Consider the following 26,151-nt stretch of genomic DNA (forward strand, 5'->3'; position numbering starts at 1 on the left):
TGCAATCGAAATCTGTATTTTTTTTAGACGCTTAAAATGACATCATGTAGTGTTATCAGAAGAGAAAGAATGGATCAGCACTACGGACAGTTCCTCGTCCAGTGTACCCTCACCAAGTCACGGTCGGAAGTCAAGCAAGACAAAGGAGGAAAAGTGATCAACTGATCTACCAGTACAGTGGAGATGTATAAAATAAAAGTCATAAAAACGGTGCTTATTTTCTAAATGGTATATCGCTTCACTTTTCTTCATTTAATGTGGCACAAATACTGTAAATGGGAATGAATTCAAATGTTCTCCAACACATACAACAGGATGTCGATTCTTGCTTAACCTGACAACGTCTTTGGATCTGTTGATGTTTTTCAGGCGGGAGAGGAAGTGAGATCTACTGATAATGAGGATGCTGAGCTGGAGCTGTTCAGCTGTGAATGAGCACACAAAGGAAAGAGGGAGTCCATATCACGCAAGCTGTGTAGTGAGCGCAAACAAACATGGCTCACAAGGACTCTTGCTGTAATTGACATGTACAAAAGAAGACAAAGGTGGAAGATGTGCTCAATCACCGTGAATTGGACATGTGAACACTCATACTGACTGATTAGCTATGCTCATCTGGTTGTGAGCAAACAGCTCGGGTCTGGGTCAGCTGTATAATCTACCTTTACCTAGCAACAGCTGTTTACTCTGAGGGGAAGCTGTGCACACACACAAAAAGCATGCACGCACATGCACGCGCGGTCGAAACGTCACAAAAAACAACGGCAAAATGAACATTGGCATTTACGGCACTAGAGCAGTCTCCCCACAGAGCCGTGTCCTCATCGATTGTGTGTGAGTGTGTGTTTCTTTCACAATAAAGGACTCAGATCACTTATGTGTCTTCCCCTTGACCACCCACAGAAAGGTAAAAACATCAGATGAGGTCAGAGGTATGACTGCATTTCATCTACTAAGTATTTTTTCCAGTTCCGAGGCAGCATATGGCCTGTGGATGACGCACATGAATCGGCAGGGACCGAGGAGGAGCAAACCCAGTGAACTGTAAGGTACGCAAAATCAATACAATATGGTAAAAACGAGGGAAGACGTCAGACATGTTTCCTGCACCTTGTGTGGTTTTATTATCTTCACAGGGGTATCAAAGACAAAATTGTCCATAAGTGGAAAAGGATATCTGTGATTGGCTGGCAGTCAAAGTCAATTGAGGATGTCTGGGCTCCACCTCACCTGTAACCTTAAGCAATATAGAGCGTTAATAGATGGAAGTATTTTGGTAAAACTGATAATAAAGGGGCATTTGATATTAGGTGGAAATGAAATACATTTGAAGATTAAACTTTGGTTTCAATCTTTTTGTCACCAAAGCTACACAATGTTGCACAAATGTCATGTGTCATCAATTGATGCTGCGAAAATGTCAACCAGATGTCATCTGGACTGGCATGTAGAATGAGGAAATGAGACATTGATGTGACACAATGCATATGGTTATCAACATGTGTGAATGTCAGGAAGGTGATGCTTTCACTCAGATGTCGTGTACATTTGGAAGGCCAGAGTGGGGGGGGGGGGGCAACAGGATGTGTGTCCTCTCTTTTATGACACTGTATATACTATTTTTTTCGGATTTAAATACATCAAAATACCATCAAACTGTTTGAAGTTTCCTGGTACCAAAATGTGGATTTACTACAAATACTAAAATCAATCACAAATTTAGATTTAAGATGTTTTTCTTTAATTCCACTAGAGGGCAGCATTGCATGACTAATGTGCAGCGTCACCGGTGGAAACACGATGACGTAAACGATGACTCACCCCGTCTACTGGTTTGGGGTGTGTTATGTAAATACTTTGCTGGGGAACGGTTTAAGAAGATATTAAATCACCATTTAGCATTCACCTTCTGTTAAACGCACACAAAGACAGCTGATAACTTTATCAAGTAACGCATTGTTGTGGCTTTACAGATAATGAAGCAGGAATGTAACAAAGACGTGGCGATTGTTTTGATAACATCCAAATCGTTGTTGTATGCTTTGTAATATTAATCATCACATGAAACGTTATGTCCAAACATGTTTTCTTCCACGAGCATAGCCATAAAATAATTTATCTAGTTCCACGTGTGCGCTCTACAAACTATATAATAAAAGTTATCAACAGAAAAAACAAAATGGCTTGTGGGTGTGTCCAATAACATTAGTCTTTTTTCCCCCCTGGAGAGCAATATGGTTACAAACGGGTTGAAATGTGACATCTAATAATAATAATTTACGTTTGTGTATAAGATTAACCATGCCTGCTGTATTTGTCGCACACATACAGGCGCTCCCATAGAAACACAGAAACATTCGACTTCTGCGCCAAACATCTTTAAATCATCAAGTCTGACAAAAGTGGTGCCAGCAGGAGGGGCAACTTTTTTTCCCTCGGTTTCAACAGATTCTCCTGCATTCCCATTTTGTGTGCGAGAAGTCCATCGGTTGATCAACTCACTCAATTGTCATCAAGATGCCACACAAGAGGAGAAACCACGGCCATCACAAGCACTCAGCGGCCACGGAGGAGGTGAGGAAAGCTTCGACTGACATTGGATCACGCGAAGGAAGGAAGATGCAAACGCCATCTCTTCTTCAAGTGATGTTACATGGTTGTTTGGAGAGATGACTCATTTCATTTGACGCATTTTAAATAGTCTTTAACACTACTCGCGGAATAACACGCGAGCGCAGTCAGTAAAGTGTAATTTCTGCAGAAAAGCGTATTGCACAACTGTATTATCGTATTATTCACGCACGCAGCTCACTTCTCTGAAACTACGGTATAGTACCGGTACCGGTAAAGTGAGGGGTGGTGCATAAAGCACACACTCACACACACACAAAAGTTGACTATTGTTCCCTGGGACGGGAGGAGTGAAGAGGCTGCTGGAAAATAATTAATTTGAGGTGACTTGGCCAGCGAGTCAAAAAGCAACAGCACAGACAGCTTCGAGTCAAAAAGCAACAGCACAGACAGCTTCGTGTGTTAATTGCCGTCAATGTGCTGGGAGTGGCACGAGACACGTTTTGGTGTGGCATGATAAAGCTTATTGTGCAAGAAAAAGAAGTCCACCAAGGAGTGCGTTCCCAGTCTGGGTGACTCTTTTAATTCCTCTTTTGTGTTTCGCCTCTTCTGCCCTCATGGCGTATGCAGCCTTCTACAACTATGTTGTAAGTACTTTGAAGCCACTCTCTTGCGATTAACGCACTTTGTTCACGCATTGATATTACTGCTGGGTTTCTGACTGCTGACATCAAAATATATTTTTTTAAAACTTGTTTTAATAATTAGATGAACATGTTTTGTGTTTTTAAGTGTTATCGTCTTGCTCAGACAATTGAATTTCAAACATGCGCCTAACTGTGTGTTTGGTAAGTGAGTGAAATTGTGAATTTACTTATTCTGGTGTTAAATTCATTAAGCGGGGGAAAACAATGGGTCGAAAACACAGCATCCTGTAGATTTCCCCTTGAATTCTTTCCTTGACAGTCTGTTGCCAAACAATAACTCTTCAGTATATTTCTAGACTGATGGAATTTTAGGGTGTTCCCTAAATTGACCGAGTTTCAATTTTACATCCCGTTCATACATTTTTAGCGATAAAAGTGAAAGTGTGGATATTTTGCAAGAAAAAGCATCATACCAAAAATCCATTATTGATAGCGTCATTCAACTTTTTGTGTCATTGTAACCAAAAGGTAGTAATGGAATTCTCATTCCTATTCTTTTTATATCGACCAGACTGTACATGCTTCTTCATCTCTTATTTCTTTGTGTAGCTTTACATTGTCCCTCTAGTGTTCAGACTGAATAGCACACAAGTGAATTACCATATGCAGTTCATCAACTACTATTTACATTTTCCCTATTCATACTTCCGCCCACCCATCCATCCACCCATCCACCCATCTTTCTGTTTCAGGTCAGATATGAGGACACAATGTATCCTTAAGAGTGCATGATGTTCGATCTGTTTGTCTCCCTCTGCTGCAGAAAAAAATCACGCGTAAGCTCATGCTGATAAATGCTACTTTCTGAAATAACAGGCGGGTCTGTGTGTCTCGTCTTTAGTTGAGTGACTATTTTGCCTGTACACTTTCACACCTTTATACATTGCTCTGACATGCAAGTATATAAAAGAAAAATCACATTTCAGCTTTTGAGACAATACCCAGCATGGGTTTGTGAGTATTAGTGTTGTCAGATGTTGCAAAATGAACATTTCTGCAACGTTTGAGTCATTAATTGTAACACCCAGAATTACATCACAAAATCAACGACACACCCGTCAAAGAAGACAAAAGGAAGATGAAGTCGTCGTTGTTATTAGTTTACCTGGGGTGTGTTGAGAAAAATGCTTGCCTGAATTACTTTTGCATAAGTGAGTCATGTTCTTTGGGTGATTGGGATTTCTTGATTTCGAGGTGTAGAATTTGCTTATAGGTTCACAACTGAGTATGACATACTTCTGTCTTTGAACATATACACCGCTGTTATCTTCAAACTTGTAGAAAATATTCATGATAAATATTCTTGCATGTCCACAATGCATCTCTTGTGTCTTCCCATGCTAGTCCGATCTCATTAAATCCCAACTCAAGCCTGGCTAATTCCTGTGTTTGTATTGTTTCCCATGTTGCATCAGCTTGTTTGACAGGCTGAGCGGCTTGACACTGTGGATCGTGTCTGCATGACAGGGAGTGTGTCATGCACAGTTTGTCTCGTAGCGAAGACAAATGGGTTGTAAAGTGACTTGTAATGACATGCCTTGTTTTTAAAGTTAACATGCTCTCTGTGGACACACACTGATTCAATACACTGCATTACTCAAGATTTAAATTCAATATGCTATATACAATTCTATGGGAGGTCACTTTGTGCCTAAATAGCCACTGGCAAGGTGTATATCAAAGTACTTTGGAGTTTTAGCCCTGTGGCTCATGTTCCAGCTACAAATATGTCACAGGGTGCACTAACACTCATTTATATTTAGGACCCATAAAGCATTATGCTATATATGCTAAGGTGTCCCTGGACTCCCAAGGTTTCAGTGACCAGTTGATGTCAGCTGCACAAACAGGAGTAGCAAGTCTGAAAGGTTTTAATGAGAAGACAGCATAGCGATTCTATCGCAGTGACTCATGCCAAAGCTGTATTGTGCACACACCCCACCCAAGTATGGCCTGAAGATGCACACGATGTGCATAACACAAATATCAATGCTGATTTTGCACTTGGCGTAGGTGTTCAAATCACAGCTTTAACAGCCCTTTTTGTTTGCATTAGTAATAATCGTTTGTGTTAGTTTATTCACTCAGTATATGACTTCATGGCTGTTGAAAAAAATATAATTTGCTTATTGAATACATTTCATAGCATTTTTCAATGTCTGACAATTTTGTGCAAAACTTGTAATTCAACGTACCTTAAAGGGGAGGTCAAGTCAAAAAAATGGTATTAACAATAATATATTGTATGCCGCCCTACTAGACTAAACTTGATGTTCTGCTTGATATTGTTTTTGGAATATGTACCGTAATTTTCGGACTATAAGTCGCACCGGAGTATAAGTCGCACCAGTCATAAAATGGCCAAAAAAGTGAAAAAAAAACCATATATATGTATATAAATCGCTCCTGAGTATAAGTCGCCCCCCCACCCAAACTATGAAAATAAAACGCGACATAGTCCGAAAATTACGGTATTAAACAGCCAAATCCAACTGTTTTTATCCATGTCAAGCGGGAAGCCATTTTGTCACATGCTGTCGACTAAAAATGGCATCAGATGAAAACAGGACAGCCATGATTGGACGTTACCTAAACCCTGAGAAACTGTAATGTCACTTTCAGTCGACAGCAAGTGGCAAAATGGCCGCCCCTTGAGGTGGATAAAAATGGGCTGGACTTTGCTACTTAATTCGTATTCTAGTCAGACTGTCATGTTTAGACTACTGGGGCTACATAGAAAATATTATTGTAAAAACAAAAATATTAGTCTAGTGAATCTACGTAAGAAATGTCGTCAATATGGTGCCTCCCTTTATTGTTTTTCAGTGGGAAGTTACATAAGCTCCCTTTATAACAGTTGATTGACCTGCGTGTGTTCACATGTGACCGCCTAAGGCAGGAATATGAAAACAAAAATGGGCGTGTGCATGCATCTTGGGTCTACGCTTAGTTTCTACAACGTTTGAGACCTTGTTTAAAGAATTATGACGTATAGTGCACACATGCACCTAATGTACATGCGTGCCGGCCCTGGCGGCTCAGCTCCCTTCTCTTTTAATCTCGGGAAGTTCAAGCTCAGGCTCTTGTGACTCATGCACATGCGAGCCTCCCCCTCCGAGTCGATCTCCTGCCCCGTCACGCCCTGGTCCCACCACGCCCCCTTCCTCTCTGCTCCCTCCCTCTTTTCCCCTCCCTGCGTGTTGGAAACATGCTGCGAGCCGACAGACACGCCAGGGATTGACAGACAAACACAATACACACACAGAGGCACCATCAGCCAACATGGGCCAAATACTGAGCTGGATCCGAGGTCCCCGAGAGACCCCGACCCTGCAGGATGTTGCCGTGGATGAGCAGGTGTGTGTCGCTGTGAGCGAATGCGTTTGTGAGTGCTCATGCCATGAAAGTATCCACGTGTGTATTGTTTTGTTGCCTTGAATCAGCTGCGAAGAGAAAGACACAACGCTTGCCCGGTAGTTCGTCTTTTACTGCTCCACTTGGAGAAAAGGTCTCGCAGAGGAAAACTGTACTGGCAACAGTCCAAGACAGACCTCGCTCCCTATTTGTGGAATGTAGAGCTCTTGGTCAGGCCTTGCAAGTGGAATGTTTTTTTTTTTCCTAGCAGTCATATATTAAGCCAAAGCTGGGACAAGGCCTTCAGTGTTTGCGTTTGTTTGTTCAAGGCACACAAGGTGTGTGTTTTTGTTTTGTTCCATTTTGCACTGATTGTTGATACTTAGGAAAATGCTTTGAGTCCTTGGAGAGTTTCTGCGTCTCGCCCAAATAGCATTCTCATGTGATAATGTGCTGAATGGGTGTGTGGCTGGTTTTAAGATGATATTTTCTTCTTCTTTGTGCAGCCTGAAATCGTAGAGTGGTTGACGTTTCTACTTTGGAGTGTAAAAGGGATTATATAACAGCTGTACTTTGGTTATTCCGCTGTCACTCTTCATTATCAAGTCTGTTTGTTTATGTGCGACTGCCAGGCAGGAGTGTTCATCATCTTCATCGGAATTTTGTTGTGCTCAGGTTCGCTTCACGATTCCCACTGGTCTGGGAGCATTTTCATTACAAGGAAAGGAAACGGCCTCTGGGAAAATATGTCTAGATGACACATGCACAAGAGCAAAGTCCACAGATAAGAGAAGCGTAGAGCCATTACAGGTTGATTAAACCTTTATTACTGTATATTTTAGGGGAGGGAATCAGCAAGTAACATTATACTGACGTTGCCCCAAATGACTGATTGTATCACAATCGAGTTGTAATAGTTTTACATTTTTCATGATCGTTTTTTCTTTTCTTTTGACTTCTCTTTTCTTTTTATTATTTATTTTTTAATGCTCCATTTTACTTGATCAGTATTAGTTCATTTTATTTCAAAAACATTTTGTTTGTAATGTATTTAGTTTTGGCTTCTTTTTGTTATTTTGTCAGTTTTCATTTACTAAAATAACATTCATGACAACACAGTGAAAATTCCAATTAATAAGTAACTCCTATCAATATTGCCACTATGGATACCACTTCAGAAATCACAAATGGAATCTGTCTATAAACGTTTACATTTCAATTAGTTTGAGGTTCGCTTTTGATTGACAAGTTGTGTCCTTTATCATCAAATCACATCATTCCGTTAGCACGAATCAGCCGGGCCGGTTAGCCTGTGTCACGTGTAGGTCGCTGCAAATTTGTCACACCGTGTCTGCTTCCTGAACATCAATCATCAATAAATAGCCTCCTATTTGAAGTTGCTTATGTCAAGTATGTATATGCAGCAAAGCTTAAAATAGACAAAGAGGAGTCTGCTGAATGGATAAGATTAACATTCATGTATATGTATGCAAAAGGGAAATGCAACACACTTTTTCATATGGAGAAAATTATAATGATTTGCATTGAATGTGGTTGTACATAATTGCACAGGACTCAAGCAGACTTCAAGGTCAATTTGCCTTTAATTTGCCTTTGGATCCAAATTTTGCTTGATGGCTTTTGCTGTGTCTGTCATGTAAAATCAAGTTCCCAGGCTTTAAAGGGCTTACCTGTTGAAGTGCTTTATGGAGCGTGCTCTTTTTGTTCCTCTTGTCTGTTTGCATCTGCAAGCAGCTGTTTGTCCTGAGAGGAAATAAAAATAGGCCAGTCACTTTCTAGAAAATGCAACAAAGTCATTCTTGGTTTGAGACTCCACATAAACACATGAATGTGACACGAGTTGTTGTCAGTGGTGCGATTATGATTCACTACTTTTCACAATTGCTGACAAGTTCGAACCTAATATCTTGAGCTCATTAAAAGCTTGATGCGGTTTACGGAAAGTGATAGCCTGACTGTGAGAGTCTAAGTTGAAGTCAAGGACAGTAAACTAGAGGAGGGGGGGATACATTTAGAGAAGGCAGTGCAAAGGGCACATAAAGCAGGAGGACATAGATGCGCATGGAAACTGGAGAAATTTCCTTGCTCGATGCAGTCATGCTTTCATGATTATGCGGGCCTTAGATTTGGCAACATGAATGAAAAACTGACGCTAAAAAAGATACAAAATATTTCTACTTTTGCTTTTTAGCCGCAATGGAAGACCAGTTGTCACACATAAATGTGATGATATTGCTATGCCGGCCGGCTGTTTGTGCAATGTTTGGCTTCGCATGTCAAGGCATGCACACTCATATAAAATGTTCACTTCCTGGTCACATACACTTTGGAAATTGCAATGCTTTACAAGATAGTTATTGACATGAAATGATCTTTGTTTGCCATTTTGAGTCATTGAAATGCATTTGTCACTTTTTGAATGTTTCTTCTCATTAACACAATTCCAGGTTCTTCTGCAGAAGTGACTTTTTTTGCACTCTTCACTCAAACTATTTATTATAATTCTATGATACTATCTTAAGTATTCTACCTCTACAGTGCAAGGCTCCCAGGGTCTGGCTCTAAAAAAACTTTAAGATAACAAGCTCTGTACGGGCGGGGCCAAGGTCTGCTTTGGTTCATTATTTGACAATAGAGATAAGTGTTGTTAGGGGTTACCAAGTAAGGCATTTGGATCCAGTACAAGCATGCAATGTTGGCTTTCTGAGACACACATGCTCTTTGTCTGGGTCAAAAGCACAACGAGACGTTTTGTTGCCTCAATTGGCAGAGTGGAGCTGTTAAAGCAGATTTGCTCTTCTCAGATAATCAAACACAAATATTCTTACCAGAAAGCTGATTTGGTTATCACTCTTTAACAGGTGTGGAATAATTCAAGACACCAGAAGAAGCCTGTTGTAGGAAAAGGAATTTCCATACATTTCCTGTGCAACCTAGGCAACAATTTAAACTACTAGATACGTTTGAGGCAAGTATATTCATGTGATAATACTTTCGGGATGTCGACACGAGTTGACGAGTTCAAATCCAAAAATTGTATGTACAATGACAGATGTGGACAATATTGACGTTACATATCTGCAGCAACCCACCTTTCTCCGTGTGGAGAAAATAGCACCCAAGTGTGAGATGATGGACAGGAGCGAGCGCCTCTTCCTGATTGCCACTTGAGTGTTGCGAGTATTATTAGACACAAGAAGGCGCTGCTCTCCACAGCAATCCCTTCTCGAGTCACTCGACTAGTGAAAAGGATTAACTAGCTGTCAAGAGCAGGCAGCATGCGTAGCAGAGGAAGCCTAGGTTCCATTTTTTTTCTGCTCCTTCTTACATAACATCTGACTACTGACCGGAAGTTTCCCGTGCGTTATTTGCACATGCTTTGAAGTTCTGCACAGGCCAGCGGAAATAGTATGTCTGATCTCCACATGTCTTTTTATTTCCTGCGTCCATTTTTTGCATTTTTTTTTTTAAATGAATCTTTTTGTTCCCTTGCCATGTTGTGTTTGGGTTGGGTCATGACAACATGTGATTGGATCCGCCCCCTTCTTTTCTCTTTCTTCCAAATGCACACACAGAGTCTCTGTTGGAGTGGCTGTGCAGTTGAGATTCCAGAGCAATGAGTGTATCAGTCGCGCCCAGATGGTGCCGGGCTGCATGGGCTTTTCTCTGCAGGGCTTCTTTTCCTATCATGTAGTCCATCGTGTTGATTATAGAACTGCGCGTCCCATATTTCTAGAGCCCTGCACGTGCCCACCCAAAAGCTTAGTTGATTTTTTTTTTTTTCCACGCAGGCAGTGGCAAGTAGGCGGGTCTGTATTGGTTCGACTGTCCAATCTGACGGAGTTGGGCTTCAGGGTGAAGGGGTGGGCCCTGACTGACAGACATGCCAGCTTGTTGTGCACTTCCTAGAGGGCGGAGCAACAAGTTGCACTCGGTTGGGCGTGTGTGTAGTGTGTGTGTGTCTGTGCGTGTGAGTCTGCATGGGCATGAATGTGGATTAAAATTGTTTACTCCAGAGAGAGGATCTAAGGTGATTCAGCCTGAAGATAACAACTTGGACGCGAATACAAGTTAAATTCAGGATATTATTCCAAAAGAAAATTATGGTATGTAAGGGGAGTGCATTTGTCTTTGGTAAATGTGTGCAGAAGGACTTCCTGACTGGTACCTGTCAACGCTTCTTCACTTCTCGTATGGATATTCTGTCAACAGTCTTCTTTCAGATGAGCTTTTACTGTGTGTTGTGCTATCAAGGTTGGAAAATAGCTTTCTCAGACTTGTCCAAGTAAACAACGCGACAGTCATGTTCTAATAATATCTTGTGTGTCATGCTTAGTCAGTAGTTGAAAATGATCGTATCACAAAAGCTTTTCTATTGTGCGTCCTTAGAATGTGTTTTCATTGTATTATTAATGATCGAGTGTCGTTAAAATGTCTGCTTCCACAAGGAAATCGTCGCTTTTCAAACTTGGGCAAAAATGCTCTTGGCTGAGACCATCACCGATTGTCACAGTGCGCTGAAATGACTCAGACGCAAGAGGCATTTTGTTCGGTGGTGTGCTGGCAGATATTCTAATGGTTGGAAAATGCTGCATTGTTGGACAGTAGACATTTGAGCCTTTTGAGTTCTGACAGAGCAGTATTCCATCGGGAATGAAATCTAGCGCATGCCATGTATTTATACTCCTGGTAGTGATACTGCATCATTAACTTCATTCGTCTCCTCTCTTTCCGCTGTTATCCTCACCTTTAATACTGTGATGATGCACACCGCAGTTCCCTTCTCCTTGGGTTGTCTGTTCTATTTTAAAATTGAGGCAGAACCTCAAGAAGCAGCAGCTGGCGTGCAAATTTGAATATGTCGTCGGTCTGTGGTTTGGAGGGGCGGAGCCCGAGATGAGTCATCACTTTTCAAAACATGCTTGAGCTTCAACTACAGTCGGGTAAGGCCTGCCTGGGCCTACTGCATTGTTTGTGCACTGAACCCAACCGGAGCCTCCCCATTTTTTCTCTTCCCTTGTTGGCATGAGAATATTGTCACCTTTGTAATTTCACTGTTGAAGTCATTGGGTGAAACTTCTACATAAGTGCATCTATTACTGTCATCGTCACTCATTATTATCTGAATGAAAAGTGTCCATCAACATCTTGTTAAGGAAGTGTAATTGAACTTTGACCCCCCCCCCCCCCTCCGGACTTGATCGAGTGGATGTTTTGACCGAATGTTCCACATATATTGCAAGCCTTTCAACGACTCAGTTGCAAAGGATTTCCCAAAAGTTAACATTTGCAAGGTAGCATGTGTTAGGAAACCTCTTTATTTGAACACTTGTATGACCAAAAGGCAAATGAGTCACCGAATCCTGTTAGGCAACTTCCTTTTGAATTAAATGGCACAAAAACTAGAAAGTTCCATAGTGTCAAAACATCTTGAGAAATAATATCTAAGTATCATACTTTATCCACTTTTCAACATTAACCCATCATAATGAAAATACTGCAGCCTGTTGTCTCATGTTCTCACTGTAGTTCAGTCAGCATTATTTTTGGTAACTTAGCAACACTATTATTTACTGCAATAGACACAACCACATGACTAACCATGTGGCAGGGTGACGCTCTGGTTGTTGGGTGCGCTCACTTCATTAACTTCTCTGTAATCGGCGCTATTTGTCTCTCATCATATCTAGCGCAAATTAGAAAAGTGACAAACAATACACGGATATGTTTTGTTGTCGTCGAGGCAAAGAGAGTGTGAGCAACACGTGATTTGCGTGCTATGACCAAGCTTGTGATCCACTTTGTGTTACATGCAACACCGGTCTGTGAGGAAATCACTGATGGTGTGTGTCAAGTGGTAGTCGCACACCCCCTCCAGATGTCTGCAATATTGCGACAGAAACATTTCGCTCAAAAGAATAGCTCGAAATATTTTAACGTCAAGTTACTACCATAGACGGAAATAGTGGAGTCACACTGTTCGCAGAGATAGGGACTGGGCTAGCTGCAAACTTTCTATGTGGAAGTTTGCTATTGTTTCTCAAGCAAGCTACATTTAGCATCTAATCACAAAACAAACAAACTAGCCAGCTTGACAGGTTCAGTCACTAAAAGACTGCTGAGAAATGGAATAATGATATTTGAGAAGTTGGATGTTTTGATTCAGGTTGCAAACATTCCAAAACCACTATTTTCATTTTTAAGTGTTAAGTTCAGCATACAGCTGTTTTGTTTTGCAGGACACAAAACAAGTTCTACAAAGAGTTGAGTGAGTCATCACATAATGTGATCATATTCTCTGAATTGGACAGGTTAGGTCTTCTCACAGTACACTGGGTTGGACTGAAGTTATCTGCGGTCGTGTGGCAGCTTTCTGCTTTTTAATGGCACCCTATGATCCTTTTGTTTTTTTTCTTCTTCCTGCATGCTTAACTGGCCTGCGTGCGTGTGTGTCTCTTTGCAGTCGCAGCACAGACAGGACACGCCCAAACCAGCAGCTCAGGTCTCCACTACGACGCCATCTCAACTTGAGGTATCAAAACTTGCTTTTTAATCACAACGGAGATCTTATCTCAAAAGTCACTTTCTCCATGTGACCATCCCCCATTGGCAGTGAGAGGATTGTTGTCTAGGTGACCTTTGACCCCGCTGGTATGCGGACTGTGTGGTATTGTCGTTGCTTTTCCTGTTTCAGTACCAAATGTTTTGATACCGATGTCTTACATTGAAAAAGGGAAGAGCTTTAGCTTGGAAAATAAAATATCCCTTTTGTGACAGTTGAGTGTGTGAAAGTAACGCCCAGTTTTGCAGTCAACTGGAAGAGTTTTAACCTTTTGATAGAATTTTTACCGAATTTATAAATTTTTAAATGCTGGCGTCAAGTCCAGGGCTTAGATAAAATAATCTGTCGTAGTCAGTCTGGTTCTGCATATTTACTTGGATATACAAGTATGTGCTGTGTAGCTATAGATTCGTTTGCTGAGTGATTGGCTCAAAGTATTTTCTGCAGCACCTCAATCTTGTTTTGATTTTTGGAAAGTCCCAAGTCCCTCTCTGTGTGTCTCGTCTTTGCTCAGCTTGAAATTTTCTTTTTTGATAGACATGTTTTACAACATCTTCAATTTAATAAGTGAGTCTTATTTTTGGGCGGTGACCTTTGCACCCTTTTTTCAATGCCTCTTCGGGTCAGTTTACAACGAGTGTGCTAACAGACACGGTAAACACATCATGTATAAAAACAAAATTCCATTATTAGCTCTCTAAACTCATAATTCTACCATGACCATGCATGTTTTTTTTGTCATAGTAGCTAAATACGAACTGAAAGAGCTGCTGGTCAGATTTGTATTGTACTATCATATTGTAAGAATTGGGAGATACCGACATTACACGAATCATTACACAAAACTTTACACGAATCATTTGGCTAATAGGTTGTCTTGAGTATGAACCTCAGATAACCTGCTTTACGGGTACGTAATAATCCAGAAACACAACGATTTAGATCTGTCTGTAGCAGACAAATCATCTGCTAACGCTCGCTGATGAGCATCTTAAATCCTATTCATTACTGCCATGGGAGCCCAAAGGTACTTTGTGCTACGTGCAATCCCTAAGCTATAAAAATGGACATCTTCGCTCCCGGTGCTTTTCAGAAGGCATCATCAGGATCCGCCATGAGTTCAAAGTCTGGCGGCATTACCACAGCCAAAGGTGGTAGCAGCTCAGCAAGTACTTCCATCAGGACAGCGGGGCAGGGGCTTCCTACAGCTAAAGCCCAGGTAGACGGGCAACGGGTGAAGCAAAAGGGCTCGGCTGCAGTATGACTGGAACTACCGGCTTCCTTTTTAGGGTGTCGCTCGCTTGTCTGGATGCCATTCACTGGCTTCTCTTTGTGTGCCGCCTCGGCTGTGTCCACATCGTGACCTTTGCTCTAGCACACCATTTCTTTGCTGTCTTCGCTTTTGGGATCGAAGGCTTTCCTCCAAGCTTTTTGAGCTGCCTACAAAAATAACCCCACGGTGTCCATTAAGCACTTGCTCCTTGGTTTATAGACTAACACCAAGCCCACTGTTATTGACATGTCGTCTGCCGGCTCAACTGTTGTCAACGTGACATTGTCTGGGACGAGGGGCAGTCCCAATATGATGTCCAAGGTAACCGTTTCATCTTTGGAGCTCCCTGGGTGATGGTGATATGTTGCTTTATGCATCCAACGTTATTCTGAGACATTGTTAATTTTTTGGAGCTTTTGACTGAATTTATGGGATGGTTTGTTTTGTAGACATCACCTGTCTCCACTATAAAGTCTTCCACTGTTGCCACCGGAACAGCGGCGACTACAGCAGCAGCTAACGCTGCCTTGTCGACATCTAAAGGCTCGCCGAAAGACAGGGCCAAGGTATACTTGCTCGTTTGATTTAGCAAGAAACATAAAGCAGTCTACGTAAAATGATGCTATGGGCTGTATTTGAGTTGGCGTTTGTTTGCGTTCTTGCTGTTCCTCTCTGACAACAATCTGCGTGTTGTAAAGGTCTACGCATTGATTGACATTCTTGGTTTCAGGTGCAAGTGGAAGTACGTCCCAAAACAGAAACAATCGGCGCCAAAGAGGTAAAGAGGCATTTATCTGCTCTGGCTAGCATGTTGCTGTGTCGCTTGCTCCAGTACGCTCAATTGTGTGGCATGCACAGACACCCGCCGTAGATCCGTTTGACGCCTTGGCTAGTATACTCCCACCTGTCGATCCGGTCACTCCTAAGCAACCCATATTCACCGGCCCCGAGGTCAAAGAGGTACATTTTGTAAAGAGGTGATTGCACTGACGCGCAGCATGGCTCTGGTGTGAATAACTGCGTGTTGCATGTGTCACAGCCTGATGCCACATCCAAGAAGGCTGCCAAATGTGGAGAAAGAGACGACACGCTGCCCCCGGGTTACAGATTTGAAAATATGGTCAGTTGCAGCAGGTCAAGAGTAACGTTTGTAGCTGAATCTGTCTGCATCACTGCTCTGTTCTTTGAGTTTGACTTTTTCTATTTAACTCTTTTGTTTGGTATTAAACTATTAAACAAAATACAATTTTCAAGTGAGATATTTTAACTTATTTAGATTCACGTGTATACAATACTACTATAAATATTGAAAAATAATGCTCATTAAAACAGGTTGACAAAGAAATAAATACTTATGGTTTATTAACAAGAAAAATAATAATATAAATCATGAACTGATCATTGGATTTTTTTTATTCTTTTTTTTTTTTTTTTAACTGCATACAATTTTAATTTTCAGGCTCCACTTCCTGCAGACACCAGACCTAAAGATGTCCCCGTAAGTGGCCACCTTTTTCATTTTTAAGTGCAAACAAAGTTAGGAGAGACACTGAAACACACTAGCCTGAGGAATGTTGCATTGCGGTGTTGGCTGGGTGTTGTCTTTGTAAGCTGTACAGAACCTTCTCTGCCGCCTTCCCTACCGGATCTTGTTGGCTCTTGTCCGACATTCACAAATGGACAAAAGTATTAAAACACACACCTAAATACATTAATTCATTTGTTCAGGGATGACCTTGACCCCTTAGTTCCATCTGCATAGCAATTCCTCAACAATTCTCACATTTAGTTTTGAATGTCCAAACAGTGACTCAATAAAATTCAGGTCAATGTCCACGTTCGCCCTTCACTTCACCCGTCTGTTTCCTTTCCGGTGGTCATCAGAGCCTCATTTCCAATTTAGCACACTCCCACTTTGCCGTCTTGCGTTGCAAAGGCACTCCCTTTTTTTTCGTCTCATGATCTTACCCACTTTTCTCCCATGTGAGTTCTGTGATTTTAAGCTTTAGTGTTTTGAATGCGCTTTAAGTTTTGTGTTACACGTGTAATTCCAGGTAGTCTATTTCAGACTGCTTTGCCTCTTAAAGGAATTTTAAGGGTGTGTCAGTACTTTTCCTTGACTTCTGATCTGTTTGTGTTCTTTTGTTTACTTGTGGTCAAAAACGCCCTCTAGTGGAGAATTAAAAGAATCTTATGGCTCTTTCTCCTAAGCCAACTGCTTTTTCTTTTTGTAAGAAAATGTGTGCTCAGCTAATGGTGACACTTTGCGTTTCTCCTCAGAAACCACTCAGCACAGACGAGGCCCTGGAGTCCCTCTCGTCGGGTTTCATGACATCAACTGTTCCAACTGCACCCAAAATGCAGGAGGTCAGAAAGAGTTTTTGGTTTAAGCTCTTTTGGATGTTAACTTATTATTATTAATTTTTCCCCTACTCAGAAAAAAGATAAAGCCGCTGCCTCATCTGCTGCCGCGTGTTATGCTGCGCCATCGCTCGCGAAGGTAGAGACATTCAGATTTATAATTTCCATCGCTTCTTTTGCATCTTGCCTAGCAACTTCATTCCCTGCTGTGGTTGGTGTTTTCAGAAAGTCGACGTCCCTGCGCCTAAAGTAGCAACTCAACCTCCAGCTGATAAAAAAGCCAAGATGGAAGTTGATAACTTCTCGTTGGAATCTTTGATTCCCCAAGACCAATTCGAGGTATAAAATCACAACTGTAACTAACACTACTGTTCAACTAAATTCCTGTAGGTGGCACATTACAAACGGGTTTCCTTTTTTTTTTCCCCCCAATCATCAGTGTCATGCTTGCAACTATTATCAACATAATAGCATTTGTTTCCTGGTCTTAGAAAACTGAGTGTATGGGTCCTACAAAACTAATGCAGGCGGAAAAAGCCTCTTCAGACTTTTCGCTGAAGGCTGGACTGGACACAAAGCCCAATGAGGTCAGTGGCCATTCATTTGATTCCTTGCACTAATCATCCCACTTTGGCACTTCCTTAAAAGCCAATTATCTCCTCAGGGTGGCTCCATGTCTCAGTCTGCTCTCGGGGCTCTTAGTGACATGTTGCCAACATCGGAACGCAAACCGGAGCCTAAACTTCGACCTGAGGACATTGTCTCGGTAGGTAAACATCTCAAAGTTGTATCTTCATAAGCATCCAGGCGGTATGCTAACCACACATAGTGACCATGTCCACCTTGTAGGAGAAAAAACACAAAGAGGAAGACGCTGTTCGTGTCGGAGAGAGGGATGATTCCATTGCACCAGAGTACAGGTTCAATGAGGAAGAACGTAGAAAATTACCTGCTCCAAAACCTAAGGTGAGACCACATAACGTTTAGATTGCAAGGCCAAAGTGCTGGCTTATGTGACCTTCATATTAATTCTCAGTTTTTTTCTCCACAAAAATCCAATTTATAGTTTCATCAAATGCACATCATGCGCAAGTTAATGTAATCTTTTTTTTTCGCAGCCCACCTTGAACACTAATGAGGCCCTGGACCTCCTGTCTGGAGACCTTATGACCTCCTCCACAGTTCCTACACAGGTACACTCCACATCTTAGACAAATATCAGCAGTGATAATCAGTGCTTAACATCCACTCTTGCAGAAAGCTGAAGTCCCTACATTTGCTCCAACCATCTGTGTGTGTCCTGGTGCACCCGAGCCTCCTAGGGTAACAATTGTGAACCTATCTATAATAATAAACATATCATAATAGACAGAGCTCCATTTTTTAAAATTCTCTCCTCAGGGCAGTCCCTTGCCGCTAGATGCACTCAGCGCTCTTAGTGACACTCTACCAACAGATGCACCAAGACCTGAACCCCCCAAGCTCAGACCTGAAGATATTGTCTCTGTAGGATGACAACAATCGGCACTTTTTCAGTGGTCAGGCATGAACACTTCATTTACTTCTTTCTTTATAACAGGAGAAAAAACACAAGGAGGAAGACGCCGTTCTCGTAGGAGAGAGAGAAGACTCGATTGCACCAGAGTACAGGTTCAACGAAGAGGAACTTAAAAAACGTCCCGCTCCGAAACCTGAGGTGAGTCTCGACCAGCAGCCGTTTGAAGAGTTCAAAGAAGATATCTAATTTGATATTTATACTAGCAACAAAAATTGGGCACAACAGTTGGTGGTTCTCAAATGTTGCCCTTTGTGTCTCTTGTAGCCTTCTTTGAATACCAATGAGGCGTTAAGCTTTTTGTCTGGAGACTTCACAAGCTCCTCAGCTGCCCCAGCACAGGTAACCAACGGGTGATGTCAACTACAGATTATTATTATTTTGTGTTTGTATTTTTAATAACTTTTTTTGTTTTAAACTGACAAACTGCAATTCCAAAGAGGCTTACACAATGCGTGTGTTTCCAGACCAAAAAAACGTTAACCGCTCAAGATGTTTTGACTTCAACTAAATCGTCTGGTGTCCACGCACCGCTTCCTCCTACGAGCAGAAAGGCACCCCAGGTAAAACTTTCAAATTGGGACTCACTGTCCTCTCAAGCCTTCTGTCTTCTTCAGTTCAGTGTTCCTAGACTCTCTCTTGTATTTCCTCAGCTGTCAAACTGTCCTCCAATGTTACCACCGCAAGGAAAGCCCAAAACTGATGAGGTAATGTTGAAGACCAAACACTTGGTTTAAATTTTGATCATGAAAAGTATCCTAAATTTCCAGCCTTGTCTCCTCAGGGTGACTACATGCCTCTGGATGCTCTCGGTGCTCTTAGTGACACATTGCCAGCATCAGAACCAAGACCGGAACCCCCCAAACTTAGACCCGAGGACATTGTTTCCGTAAGAAACACGCATTACGATATTTTTGTTCAGTTTGCTAACGAATTGCATCAAATGTATTGTATACGGTTACAATGTTTGACAAAGAATGGGTGACTATTGTTATTCTATTAATAGGAGGCTAAGCACAAAGAGGAAGAGGCCGTGCGTGTAGGAGAAAGGGAAGACTCCATTGCACCAAAATACAGGTTCAATGAGAAGGAACTCAAAAATAGGCCTGCCCCCAAGCCTCAGGTATGACATGATCAGAGTCACTTGGAGTGTTTGATGCTGGTGATTGTTTTGATTTGTACTCAAAATCGGAACAACTGTCCGGTTGTGGTCACAGATATCGAAAATGTTATGATGCATTTGAGAGTTTTCATTCAATCTAATGCTGTGATAATTTATACCTGCAGCCCAAGATGAATACCAGCGAGGCTCTTGACCTTCTATCTGGCGACTTGACCGCCTCTTCTGCTCCTGCTGTCCAGGCTCCTGTGCTTGCCTCATCTGCTGCTCCTGTGCATGTATGTTGAGTTCTGTTGTGTCTCGGTGGTAACTTGGCTGCTACATTTGTGAAGCACTGTTGTGAATTGACTAACTAAATCCTAGTCAATTCCTGAGGCAGAAAAACAGAGACAGAGAGTTATGTTGGTTAAGTCAAAAATTAAGATGTGCAGGTTCATTTAACAAACAACACGGCAAATAACTCATAACATAAAGTTAACCAAAATATACACGTATAAATCTTACCTTAAACACTGGTAGTTAGTTTCAAGGCATTTGACCCAATCAAAAACTGAGGGCTTCCTGTCCACCGCTGCCGTGTTCAAGTTCTTGACAGTGCATGAGAGTCCCTCTAGTGACATGGAGTTAAATTACAACAATGCAATTCAAAAGGAGAAAAATAGCCCACACACAAATCCAACTGGACTATTTTGAAAACATTCTTACTTGAATTATTTCTCCCTTAGTCCTCTGCAGACTTTGCTCTGAATGCCTTAGCCGAAGACTTTGTTCCATCCTCTGCTGCCCCCAAAGTGAAATCTGCTGCTTTTGCCCCCACAAAAACTGCCTCACAGGTAACAACAAAAAGACGCAAAGAAAAGTGATCAAGATTATTGATATGATTGTTTTCTGCAATTTGTCATTGTGCATGTTTCTGCGTGCAGTTTTCCGCAGGAGACGACGGCGCCCTGGATGCTCTATCCAAAACTCTGATCACGGAAATCACTCCTGCCCCTCAGCCAGCCCCCGTTCCTGCCAAAGACCTTGTCAAGGTGGGCGCTGAGAAAAGACCACTCGCAGAATTAGGATCGTAACTGCTAAAAGCAAAACAAGACGGGATGAAGTAGCCGCACAAATGTCCTGATGTTTTTGTTTGGTGTGCAGGAGAAGAAGGCTGTTGAAGAGAGGCTCATTAAAATGGGAGAGAGAGACGACACTCTTCCACCAGAGTACAGACCCACCGAGGAGGATCTTAAGGTACCACACGCCATCAAATAAAGCTGCATTAGCCCAGTTGACAGTTGAATGACCTTTGCTACTAACTGAGGAAGTACACAATTGTTTAACTCAACTATTCAGTGTGTGTAAATCAGTGTGACGTTAATCAACTTCCTTTTTTCTTTTTTTAAAGAAAATGGCCGAAGCTAAGGCCAACGCGGACGCTAAACCAAAGATGGTAAGAGCCTTGCACAATCCAACAAGATGATGCATGTTGTGTGGATATGGAAATTCACCTTGTATTCTTTGGTGCCCCGTTCAAAGTCTATGGACGATAAGACGGCCTTGGACCTGCTGTCCGGCGATTTCAACACGTCGGCCTCATCGTCTGTTGCCGCCACCACAGAGCTGACACCTCCTGTCCTTGAGTCGAAGCCTCTGAGGGTAAAACACTAAGAATTGCTATTGTAAAATGGGATATTCTTAACATAAATAAATGTTCAACACCCCGTCATGAGGACCAAGTGTTTCATTGAACCTCCCCCGAGGTTGCCTAGCTTGACTTAAATGTTAATTAACTGTGTTACCGACAGAGCAAGAACAAGTCAAAGTCAAAGTTTAAAGTAAGCAACGATCGTGCTGCATGCTCAGAATTTATTTTTAGCGCACCAAATGACTATTTGCAAGCCTGTCTGTGCTTGATGCCACACACAGCCGCATGTATGCTTCACCTAATAGAAATGCATCAAGCCTGTTTGATGATTGTATGCAGAAGGTTCCCCCCAGTGTTACTTTTTTTTTTTAACTGACTATTTTTTTTCCAGAAACAACATGGATCAGAGCCTCCTGCGGACAACCAGCTCTCTGGTCAACTAAGCTCTGATGTCGTAAAGACATCTACAAAGCAAGGAAGGAAGAGCTAGACAACTCGCTGTCAGGTTGGTGTCATCAAATGCGCTTGATGAAGAGGAAATGTAGCCCGTTCACAGAACAGGGTCAAAGGGTCTCGTGACAAAACAGAAACTCGCGAGATGGATGGATGCATGCATGCATGCATGCGCGCATGAACAGTTACAGTTCAGATTTTCCAAAATATTTTTTTTTATCATCTAATGTATCTTTAAGCTATGGCGAATGCACATTTTTTTATTTTTTTTATTAGTAAGGGAAATAAACCGACATGTTTGTGCTGCAGGTTGCTGGTGCACTTTGCCCTCCAGAGGCCTTTAAGGACGCACCAGTGGGGACCCTACTCTCTGCATTGAGATTGTATTTTTAATAAATAATCAAGGATCTACACGAGTTGAATGACAACACACACATGCACACACTTACATAAAACCATGCCTGGTTTCACTTGTAGTCAAGGATGAGGAGCTTTCGGTTTCTGTCTGTGCAGCGAGACATGCTGGAGAATAAAAAAATCTGATGAGTTTGCTGGTCAATGTGGATAAAAAAGGTGATGCTCATACCTTGTTTTTGCTCTCCTACGTCACACAACGGGCGCATGAGCTCGGTGACTATCATCTTTCACAAGCAGCGAGGAATGAGTGTATAGTATTAAGATGTTGTGCAATGCTTTAGATGTGCTCAAGTGCCATTAAGATGCTTTGTTCGCTTTTATTTTGGATAATACATACAAATATGCAAAGCTCAACCTGGAGGCTTCTTCCTTGCAAATAACTGTTTTTTAAAAGAAATAGCTGTAGGGTCTATGGTATATATTTTGTAAAAAGTACTGGTGTCCACAATTGCACTTTGTAAACAAAGGTGGTGTTTACAACAAACTGTAAAAAAAAACCTTACAAAAAAATATTTTTCTCTATATAAGAAAACACTGTATGATTTACAAAGGGCTCCCTCTGTTTTTGTTTGGGTTTGAGAGGTGAGATATTTTAGATATGGGAATACTAATTAAATATAATAAATACTAATAATCACTCTATGAGTATTTTACACACCATTTGTGCCTAAAAGGAATTTGAAAAACACATGAACTACTTCATGTGGGAAAGGCTAAATACTGTTTAGAACATCTTTCATGACTTTTTTTTTCTAGGTGCAAGGGATCCGTTTGTGTGTGTGTGTGTGTTACACCGTAACAGGAACAAAAACTCCTGACTTGGTGGTTTTTCACGTTGCAAAATGGTATAGCAGCCCACTTCCTGTTCACTTCGGTGGGCTTAAACTCAACATTTATTTTGCTAAAACCATTGAATGTTTATATATTTTAGCCAGGATCCTGAATGACTGATGGTGATGCAAATGAGCGGGTTTGTTGGAATTATAGTGACAAAACAATGAACATAAATAAAGAAATGATTCATTAAAATTCAAATGAGTGTTCTCTTTTTTTTTTATGCTAATATCAGAATTTTGGGAATTCTAAAATAATATGCACGTAATGTGCAAATAAGTTTTTTGCAGACCCTTAATGACAAAACAATGACAACGCATCAATGCAAATGATTCATTTTTTAAATTCAAATACGTAAATGTTCTTCGATTTCACCTACTGTCTCAAACATACGAATTCTAAAATACCATATATTTAGATGTTTTGGCAAATAATATAATCCAGAAAAAAACATATTTCAAAAATAAATTCTAATTCAGTATTGGCAAAAAAAAAATGGTTGTTATAAAAATCAGAAATGAACATTAAATTATTCTCAAAGTAAACCGTTTTACTTTTTTTTACAATCCTTAAAATTTAGAGAAATGTACATACTAAAATGAGAATGCAAAACAATACAAACCTTTTGATATTCACCCGAATGAAGAAATATTCTTGGCGTCTACAGTACATGTCTAACATTCATTCATCATTTACCACGACACGACAACAAACTGACTCTTCAACAAAAAATAACGTCATTCGGTTTAGTTATTAAGAAATAAAAGAAAAAAATTGTAAATCCTCATTGCCGCTAAATCCGAACCACATTGAACGGAGTTGAAAATAGGAGCTGCTAAGCACGTAATTTTGTTGAAAAGCTTTTTTTTACGCATCCAGTGACACTTTGTTAAAATATGTCATCACAATAGAATGTTTCTAGAGTTGTATAAAGATCAATACTGCTGCTGCTGTTGTTATTGGTTTCCAGGAGCCGTTTTCTTCTGCAGCCTGAAAAAGACGGAAAAGCTCATTTGGATGAACAGGTTTTTGAGCTAGTTTTGAGTATTAATAGCTGTTGTTTTGTTTTTTTCTATTTAATTTTACTATATCAGTATTTTTGTCATTACAAATTTTAGTCTTTCAAATGTTATTTTGTTGACAAGGAATATTAAAGATGTATATGTCTTTTAATTCTGAAATATTACTTTATGGAGCCATTCAAATGAATGACATGTTTCCATTAATTATACCCGAGTAGAATTTAAAATTTATTTACTATGTATTCTCTCATATCATGAATTCACATTCCTGATATGAACAGTGTACATTTTCAGCTGATGTCATTGTGATGTTTGGTGGTCATAAACTTCAATCTTGTCTAAAATGTGGGCCACGGTTGAAATTAGAATTTGACACCATGAAATTCTAAAAACAACATACCTCTTTTTATAATGATGTGGGCATCTGCGTGTCCTCATACCTGGGGTGGGAAAAAAACATTTAACTGCTATACAACAATAAAGTGAGTATATTTCTCAACATGTAAAGGATAAAGCCAAAATTAAAATGGGACGTGATAGCCTCCTTGAGGACTGCCACTTCCATTTTGGACATATTCAAAGGAACTTACGATTGCAGTACACTATGATAATGACGATGATTAGGAGCAGAAGGGCACAACTGCCCAACAGTGGAATCAGTATGATGGGATTACACAACATGGAGTCACCTAATCAAGAAATACATTTTAGTTTAGATATTGATTATCGATTGTTACTTCCTTGTATTCACCCACCCAAGCTTAGTGACACAAGAGTGACATTAGTAACGTACCTCGCTTAGTAGCATCGACAGAAGCACAGGGCGAGACGCTCATGGGTGGATTGGGTTTGAGTGTGGGGGCCGCAGAAGCTTCAACAATTTCTCAAGAAAACAAGTTTTATATTATCAAATGCTGTCCCATTATTATCGTGCTTGCAATCATTGTAACTTAAAAAAAATAAAATCTTACCTCCTGTCAGTCGGGTGACATCGCCAAATATTAATTCGCCGCTTTTTAGGGAAGCACAAATGTAAAGGCCGCTATCACGGCCTTTGTTGAAGGAGTTCAGACTAATGACGTCCTCATTGGGTTTTCGTTTGAAGATGGACGAGAAGGAGTTCTTTTCTGATTTTAATACGCCGTTGTTGGAGAAAGATGCCAGGAAATCGATGTTGTATTTGTCCGATACTCGAAACCACATAACCACGGAACCAGACTCAGAGGGACTGCATTGAATTTCAACCTTCTGCCCTTCTTTGATTTTCTGCTCTATTGCAGCTTCAACAGTTAACCCTGGAAGACAATTGCAAAGTTAGAACTGTTTCTCATCACAGTAGAAATATTTCAGGTCACATTTACTTACTGTTGTGAAACAACAGCGTTGCCAGGATGCAAATCCACTGTCGACCCATTTCAAAGTAGAGAACTGCTGTGTCAGGAAGGAGTCTGCTCGAGTGAGATGACACACAGGCCAAATGCCTTCCAAGGTGTCAAAGAGCCTCATTGCAGCACATCGCATCAAGATTGCATTTGATGCAATGTTTGAGGAGGAGCTTGCTGATCTGCATGTCACCCCTCCTGAAGTTAACTGGCTGGCCTGAAGGCCGCCATGCGGTTTTATAACTATATATTAAATGTCACAGTTGATAGGAAGTGGAAAAATGACCGCACTTATAAATGAATATACTGTGTCTCAGTTGACAGGAAGTGGAAAAATGGACGCTCTGTGAGATGCTATAAAGCGGTGGATTTTGCGGTACTGTGTGTAGTCAAGTGGCTCTGCATAGAAAATATCGTCAAAAACATTTTGGTCTTCGATTGCAATAATAAACACGGCATATTGACGAGTGAGAGCCAAAGACAAGGTGACACTCCGTAGAACCGCCTGACCCAAAACATGTGTTTGAATGTAGAAGCAGTTTGCACTCCTGTGGTCTCAGGTGCGTAACCTCTAGCTGAGCCGAGTCCTATAAACCCAGCTTCAATTATGACCTAAAATATCAAAACACACTTAACAGCTTTTTAAGTTATTTCAGAAACATTCAAAGGAGTTGGATCACTATTTGTATTTTTTACAATTGGTTTTGAATTTTGATGGAGTCAAGCCAGTTTAAATGTGCAGCAGTCTAATTTCTGTGAAATAAAGTTCTACAAAGGTGCATGGGGGTTCTCTTAGGTGAGAGGATGTGGGTCCCCCTGAAGAACTGAGTGAGTCGAGTGAGACGGGAACGAGACCACAGGATTCTATGAAAACAGGAGATCTTGATGA

General features: G+C 41.0%; 2 protein-coding genes and 1 long non-coding RNA gene across 29 annotated transcripts; 1 reads left to right on the top strand and 2 right to left on the bottom strand.

Annotated features, from left to right (window-relative positions):
• Positions 1–35: 35 nt before the first annotated feature.
• Positions 36–10,208, bottom strand: LOC119123273. 3 transcript variants are annotated; one of them, XR_005098024.1, is made up of 4 exons: positions 9,746–10,208; positions 9,482–9,545; positions 8,324–8,396; positions 36–425 (listed from the first exon to the last, which is right to left on the bottom strand). It is a non-coding gene; the product is annotated as an uncharacterized LOC119123273 (long non-coding RNA). The 3 variants fall into 3 exon arrangements; XR_005098022.1 differs by lacking the exon at positions 36–425 and adding an exon at positions 1,097–1,237; XR_005098023.1 differs by lacking the exon at positions 36–425 and adding an exon at positions 7,628–7,961.
• cast (calpastatin) lies at positions 2,427–22,538 on the top strand. Of its 25 annotated transcripts, none has more exons than XM_037252241.1 (33): positions 2,427–2,574; positions 13,117–13,185; positions 14,309–14,434; positions 14,708–14,809; positions 14,938–15,054; positions 15,219–15,266; positions 15,347–15,448; positions 15,528–15,608; positions 15,948–15,986; positions 16,769–16,855; positions 16,926–16,988; positions 17,075–17,188; positions 17,341–17,436; positions 17,514–17,615; positions 17,699–17,815; positions 17,968–18,042; positions 18,107–18,172; positions 18,251–18,355; positions 18,429–18,545; positions 18,672–18,746; positions 18,872–18,967; positions 19,058–19,111; positions 19,189–19,293; positions 19,411–19,527; positions 19,692–19,802; positions 20,250–20,357; positions 20,448–20,555; positions 20,668–20,760; positions 20,915–20,959; positions 21,046–21,165; positions 21,315–21,344; positions 21,546–21,659; positions 21,917–22,538. In XM_037252241.1, the coding sequence occupies exons 1-32, from the start codon at positions 2,518–2,520 to the stop codon at positions 21,642–21,644; spliced, it is 2,844 nt and encodes a 947-aa protein (XP_037108136.1). In that variant the 5' UTR covers positions 2,427–2,517; the 3' UTR covers positions 21,645–21,659; positions 21,917–22,538. The 25 variants fall into 25 exon arrangements, with proteins under 25 accessions (XP_037108136.1, XP_037108137.1, XP_037108149.1 ...); XM_037252242.1 differs by having other exon boundaries at positions 14,312–14,434; XM_037252248.1 differs by lacking the exon at positions 2,427–2,574 and adding an exon at positions 3,030–3,218 and having other exon boundaries at positions 14,312–14,434.
• Positions 22,415–26,147, bottom strand: cd8a (CD8a molecule). Its single transcript, XM_037252271.1, has 6 exons — positions 25,246–26,147; positions 24,852–25,175; positions 24,674–24,763; positions 24,471–24,569; positions 24,281–24,320; positions 22,415–23,848 (listed from the first exon to the last, which is right to left on the bottom strand). Exons 1-6 carry the CDS (start codon positions 25,292–25,294, stop codon positions 23,815–23,817), a joined length of 636 nt encoding a protein of 211 aa, XP_037108166.1. The 5' UTR covers positions 25,295–26,147; the 3' UTR covers positions 22,415–23,814.
• Positions 26,148–26,151: the final 4 nt, after the last annotated feature.

This window comes from Syngnathus acus, chromosome 5, assembly GCF_901709675.1.
Source record: "Syngnathus acus chromosome 5, fSynAcu1.2, whole genome shotgun sequence".
Lineage (NCBI taxonomy): Eukaryota > Metazoa > Chordata > Actinopteri > Syngnathiformes > Syngnathidae > Syngnathus > Syngnathus acus.

Coding starts and splice junctions, on each gene's coding strand:
- cd8a (XM_037252271.1), bottom strand. CDS start 25,294: ATGGGTCGACAGTGGATTTGCATCCTGGCAACGCTGTTGTTTCACAAC. Junction 24,764..24,851: donor TGTCACCCGACTGACAGGAG/GTAAGATTTTAT, acceptor TGTTTTCTTGAG/AAATTGTTGAAGCTTCTGCG. Junction 23,849..24,280: donor CCACATCATTATAAAAAGAG/GTATGTTGTTTT, acceptor CGTCTTTTTCAG/GCTGCAGAAGAAAACGGCTC.
- cast (XM_037252239.1), top strand. CDS start 6,561: ATGGGCCAAATACTGAGCTGGATCCGAGGTCCCCGAGAGACCCCGACC. Junction 17,816..17,967: donor TACCTGCTCCAAAACCTAAG/GTGAGACCACAT, acceptor TTTTTTTCGCAG/CCCACCTTGAACACTAATGA. Junction 19,112..19,188: donor GAAAGCCCAAAACTGATGAG/GTAATGTTGAAG, acceptor TTGTCTCCTCAG/GGTGACTACATGCCTCTGGA.